The sequence below is a fragment of the Sapajus apella genome, unplaced genomic scaffold, assembly GCF_009761245.1.
Source record: "Sapajus apella isolate SASKATOON/1434 unplaced genomic scaffold, GSC_monkey_1.0 scaffold6, whole genome shotgun sequence".
NCBI classification, from domain to species: Eukaryota; Metazoa; Chordata; class Mammalia; order Primates; family Cebidae; genus Sapajus; species Sapajus apella.
Window position 1 is genome coordinate 47,251,076 of NW_022436946.1, and position 6,526 is coordinate 47,257,601.

Here is a 6,526-nt window from a genome sequence, read left to right on the forward strand (position 1 = left end):
ATTTAGAATGCACTTGGATATTTAATTTTAATTTAATTTAGATATCAGGCACTTTGATTATGCAAATGTTATGAGTTTAAAAAACTACTTCACAGAGCTTTCTTTTTAATTTTTTTCTTCCCCTTAGTGGTTCTGATTATAATTGTTTTGCTTAGCAAAGTATATGTTATAATTTATCATTTTAAAAAGTTCCTATTGGTATGTGAATATCTATGCCACATCATTACTAAGTGTAATATTAGGCCTGTCTCTTACTCTGTGTTATGCTGAGTTACATTGAATTATCAATGTACAAGGAATTATGAAATAGGTTATGACTTGAACTTTAAATATCAGTGATCACTGTACAGTCTTATACAACCCAATGTACAAAGTCAATATCCACCCATAGAAAAGGTAGTATCATGTCTGTCACCTCTAGAACTACTGTTCATCTTATGTTAATGGCTCTGAACCTAAAGATTACTTTTTATATCGCAGTCCAGCTTTTTCTAGATCTGAGTAGGTCTTCCCCCAAGCCTTCTTCTTCTTTTCTTCAGGTAGCTGGGAAGTGGCCATTCTTGATGACCTAGAAATATTCAGGATGTGTGCTTCTTTTATGTAAAGAGTGTATGGTGAATTCATTAGACATACAAGAGAAAAATGAAAGACAAAGCTGAAAGTAAAATGAACATAATTTTAATGATTTTTTTTAATTTTGTGCATTGGATTCAAACAGCAAACTGTGTGCACTCAACTGTTATCACAATGTGGTCAAGAGGTCTGTGTCTTTTACCATTTTACACACACATTACAGTATGTTGTCAGCCTCGTGGAAACCAGGGGTGTGGCATGGTAAGCAGTGGTGGTAGTGCACCTAGCTTTTATATTATCTAACTTGAAAATATTTCTCTTCTATGATTCCTTTTTTCTTGATAAAAATAGTTTTCACCAAACGTTGGTGGTGCACACGCACTACCATTCATGCTTGACATCACACCCCTGACAGGAACACGTGTTCTTGTTTTGTTGATAAAAAGTATTACAAAAATTTCCATACAAAAACTATTTTCATAGAAATCTTGCATTTCCACAAATAAACCTGAACATTTTTTGAAAAAAAACTGTTCAAGAATTTTGTTCATTTAACATTGTGACTGTATTGATAAATGCAGTCCACTTCCATGTTCTCTCACAGATTTTTCTTTAGATGACCAGTCCCCTTTCTCGTATCACTGAGATCTGCCCATGCTCCATCAAGTTCATTTACAGCAGGAACAAGGGTTTGGATCGCTATATCTGAATGTTAGAATGAAAGTTTTAGTCTTCCACACAGCCAATACTCAGCCCTTTTTAACAACTTAAGACAAAGATCGTAAAAGATTATCCTTTTAATTCAGAATCACTGAACCAATTTTTTTTTTTTAATTTGGTTTATGGGGTTAGAGAAAGGGTGTTGGGGGAATAGGAAGGGATCTGGTAGAGTTGCATGTTAATCTTCTGGCTTAGGGAACTTAAGAAAAGCATTATTGCCTTGATAATTGACATTTCTATCTCCATCAGTGACACAGACTGTCAAAAAACAAAAAAGAAAAGAAAAAAAGAAAAAGAAGTAATGAATATCTGCTTTATATTCCACCTGCCATGGGATTCAAATTTGTTTTTCATCACATTTTTTCACATCCTATAAACACGTATTGTGTATTCAGACAATAATTATACTGACTAGTTGGGGGCTAGTAACATCATCTCTATGATCTGGGTGTTCAGAAGACTGTACTGTTTCCTGTAACACTACAGTTTTTGCTGATTCCAAATATTTATATTCTTAGTGACACTTTTATTGGTTGCCCTGTTGGGCATTGATATTCCATCTCCTGGCAACAGTTGAGCTTCGAAAGGAACCTGTAATTTCTCACTGGACTGCATTTGAAACCAGCCACAAAATGCGTATGTAACATTCACTCAGAAGAAGGGAGGAACCCATGATTAACAGTGTAACCCCGTGTAACTTGGTTGATCCATGATGCTTGTAAATCAAGTCTGATCATTGCAACTGCTTAGATCACAGAGTCTCTAGTTCATAGACACAGCGGCATGAGGTAACTCATTTTATTTTGCACAGGTTGCATATTTCCACAGGAAACATTCTCGCTAAATTGTTTGGAAAAAGACGACAGTTTGTGCTTGGGTGTTTGGCCTCCCAGCTTTATGCCATGGTTTCTTTACCTGGCAACCTTCTGTCGTTAAATGTGTGCATGTTGATAACTTCTTCTGTTTTCACAATAACTGGGGCCTGTGGCTTATGTTTTAACCGACGCTGGCACTTCAGGGACATCCTCAGTTCTTCTACCATGGCACTACAGAAGGACCTCTACAGAAGAACACAGAAAAATTAAATATTATAAAATACATAAACTGTAACTGTCCAAGATCAATATTAAAAATCATTCTCAAAAGACTTGTCACATAACATCTTTAAAGGCTTGAAATTTTTCATTGTAAAAGTTACAACAAATTGTCACTTTTAACACTCAACTCATAATTAAAATAATATTCTATAAAAGTGGGCTAGTTTAAAGAAAATCTCCACCTGATTCTGAAATAAACAACTAATTATGTGTATATTACATATATATTAAATAAAATTTTCTTATGACATTATACAAAATTGATTAGCATGAGATAGAAATCTACTTGAAAATTTAAATACAAAGACAATTCTATACCAGAAATCCATTCTTGATATAAAAAAATAGAAAAAAAGTACTACTTTTCAGATCACAACATGAGATACCCAAATGTTCTTTGAACATTGATTCTTCATTGTACATCTCAAAAGAAAAATAGCACTCACACAGACATAAAATATGGAAAACAATTTCTGATATTTCATTATGTCTTTTTTGTGATTATGCCTATAGAAACATTGACAGTGATTACAAACATGACTTAATCATGAAATGACAAATTATAGCATGTTAGACATCTGCAAACACATATTAACTATTTTGTCATCATTAACTTGATAATTGAAAGCTGATAATTTATCACATGAAAAAAATATGACCCTATGAGTTTTTTCTGTCTTAGTTCCCATCTCATAGGAAATAGATTTGCTAGAACCTCTGTTTATCTGGGGTTTATTATTATAGCTCCTCAAAATTTATATTATAGAGTCATATATATGAAAAAAATTTTGTTAGTCTCTCTCCCCACCTGATTGAGATACATGTGTGTTAATTACATATGAATCACATCCGTTAACCAACTGCATATTGTAGTTGAAACTCAGAGGGTCAGATTTTAGTGTGTGCAAGGACCAACAGTGTAGACATCAACAAAAGATATGAGCAGGTATAAAAATTTACAAAACCTAAAAAGTGACATGAAAATATATAATGAAGTCCGTCTAATCAAATATGCATGTGAAGACTTATTTATGCTTTAGTTGCTTTATTGATTGTCAACTTAGACTATTTTCAAGAGAACATAATGAAAATATTTAAGACCATATGTGTGTCATTTTCTGATACGTATTTACGGTTAGGCAGAAAGAAGAAGTTCAAGAGCTCTATTCCACAGCACGGCCACTATAGTTAATAATAATATGTTATTGAAAAGTGCCAACAGAGTGAATAAGTGTTCTCACTACAAAAATAATAAATATGTGAGGTAATACATTTGCTAATTAGACATATCTAACCATTCCACAATGTATATATACATCAAAATGTGTTGTATATTATACATACTTACAATTTTATGTTAACTTAAAAAATACATTTGAAAAAATTTGTTTGCATAATAGTTTCTGCCAGTCAAAACATACTTTGAATTAATTAGGCATCTATGTGTCAGACAAAACTGATTCAGAGAGAGGGTGGATAACTTTCTACAGCTCTCACCTAAGATTCCAGCAGGATATTCTCATATATCCAGTTTTATGATTGTGACACTGCTCTATTACCTTCTTGTCAATCTCTGGCTATATCCTAATTTTTCTTTGATGAGCACCTTAAAGAGTTCCCTTAATGGTCTCCTAACTCTACATCTATCCTACTCTTCCATAAAGGCTCACAACTATCAAGATAATCTATTTTTAAAATATCAATTACTAATAGCATTTTCTCCTTTAGGAAACAATCAAACCCAAATCTATTATTTTTTCCATCATGACTTCTCTGATCTAGTCCTCTCCCACTTCCCCACTGCTCGCTCTCTCTCTCTCTCTCTCTCTCTCTCTCTCTCTCTCTCTCCCCTGCCGCGCCTTACACTCCCTTTATTGGTGGGACTTCCATTAATATTTTTCCATTGTTCCTCCTTGCTCTGGTACCCTGCCAAGTTCTATCTTCTTTCACATCATCTCAACTATATCCCCTACCTCAGATGTGGCTCAAGTTTTAACTTAATTAGGAAGTCCTTTCCAAATGACCAGGCACATTATTTTGTTTTCACAACTTGATTTTGTTTTATCCTTTCAGTATTTTCGACTCTATCCTGTTTTTCTGTCTGGTCTGTAGGCCTCTACGTATCCCTCTCACTGAATTGTGAATGGCAGAGATCAGGTTCTCAAGGCACTGCTTGTACACACATGAACTCTTTAAATGTTGACTGAATTAACAATAGTGGCACAGGACCCTAATACTTTAATTCTTATTTAACAGTGTTTCTAATTCAATTGCTTAAAAAAATTTTAGTTTTAGAAGCCTAGCTAAAATATACTGCATAGAAGTTACCTAATTAAATTAGGCAAAACTTTAGCATTTGTTTAATAACGTTAAATTAATAAAAATATTAATTTATTGGCACTTGTAATGGGTGATGATTAAATGTGGCTTGTGAATTCCCCATTAACTACAGAATCACTGGCATGCATTATGTATTATGTGTTAAATTATGCAGTTCTGCAATTCATGAATTATATTTCCACTAAAGGATTTATGTGGCACCTGACAGCCAGTATATGGAAACAGTGTTTCTTGTTGCTTAATACCTACTATTAGATGTACTTATTAAGAACATGATGATAATGATGATGAAGATGGTGATGATGACAACACTGTAGAAATGGAAACTGACTCCAAAATAGGGAGGAATACATAGTCTTGAGGTAACTTAGTCTTGGCTCTCTGTTGAAACATTTAACAGAAGAATTAATTAGATGACATAACACGGTCAAAACTTGATCCCGTTGACATTTAAAACTGTTATAGGATGTGAATAACACTGAATTGTTTGAAATAAGGCTTCATTCAAAACCAATAAATTTCCCAAATCTTCAGAAATGTATGACGCCTTCTTCTTGGCAATCTCAATTTTCAGTCATTTTGGTTACATTATTTTCAAAAAAGAATGGAGTATAAATATTAATTAATAATTTGCCTATACTAAGGGAGTAGTCTAAGCAACTAACACTCTTAGGAAAAATCTTACGTATGTACATACATGTTCAACTCTGAAATGACTCAGTATTATTTCTAGTAAGTTAAGAGGGAAACTCTGTATTTAGTACCCCATACTTACTTTAGACTGCAAATAAGAACATTTAAAACTATTTTAGGCAATTTTATATATTAAATTTATATTGCTGAGCAATATAAATTGTACACTGGAAAAAAAGCCCATTCTAATCAATGGCCAGAATAATATTATTTCTTATAATTTGAATTTGTCTTAAATAAATTATATTTACAAATTTTACAACTATCTCAAAATTGTAAACATGTAAACCACCATTGTCATTATAGTCTTTCTTTATTCTACAAAGGCATCAGAAACTAAAAATTTAATCAAGCAATCTTTCATGTGTCAGTCAATGGTCTTGATTACATAATATCAAAATACAAATTTTATTAATTTTCTCTTTGAATAAGGTTAATTTTGCCAGCTCTTTTGCTATCTATCAATGTAAGTTTACCTGAAAAATAGGTTTATTTAGGTTATTGATAAAGTCACTGTGAGACAATAGGTTCTTTTCTCATTTATATAATAATTCTAACCCATTATAAAACTTGATAATCTTTAGATTTGGGCAAGATTTTAGAATTAAGGTGGCAAATTAAGCAAATGTAATGATATCATAAAGTACTGTTCATTTATGGTACTAGAGCAAATATATATTATTTTCTTTCCCTTTAGAGGTTTACAAGGCAAATTCCATAACATATAAGTTTCTAAAGCTGAAACTGTATAGCGTTTTGTGAAATATAATTGTTTCTCTGTGCTGTGCATTGCCCAAAATTTACCATGTTTAACTTTTAAATAAGATTCTAACTTATTATCATTCAATAGAGACAAACTCTCTTTTATACATTATATAATGATTCAAATTTATTTTAAATCTTCTTATTGGACTGTGAAAAAAGTCTAAAAACCCAAGTGCACTGAAAAGTCATTTCCCTGTTTATACTAAAAAAAAGAAGAAAGTGAAATAAATGAAAGAGAGAGAAAGTAAGAAGAAAGAGAAAGAAAGAAAGAAAGAAAGAAAGAAGAAAGAAAGAAAGAAAGAAAGAAAGAAAGAAAGAAAGAAAGAAAGAAAGAAAGA

The 6,526-nt window shown here is 32.2% G+C and overlaps 1 protein-coding gene across 7 annotated transcripts in view; it reads right to left on the reverse strand.

The window, feature by feature from the left end:
• Positions 1–656: 656 nt before the first annotated feature.
• Positions 657–6,526, reverse strand: part of GRIK2 (glutamate ionotropic receptor kainate type subunit 2) — a 728,978-nt gene continuing 723,108 nt past the window's right edge. For 2 of the 7 annotated variants that reach the window (XM_032275169.1, XM_032275170.1), the window contains exon 17: positions 1,886–2,353. In XM_032275169.1, the coding sequence (XP_032131060.1) occupies positions 2,189–2,353 (165 nt within the window). In that variant the 3' untranslated portion in view covers positions 1,886–2,188. Of the gene's footprint in view, positions 2,354–4,979; positions 5,112–6,526 lie in introns of those variants that run through there. The other 5 variants (XM_032275174.1, XM_032275172.1, XM_032275171.1 and 2 more) reach the window with 4 other exon arrangements.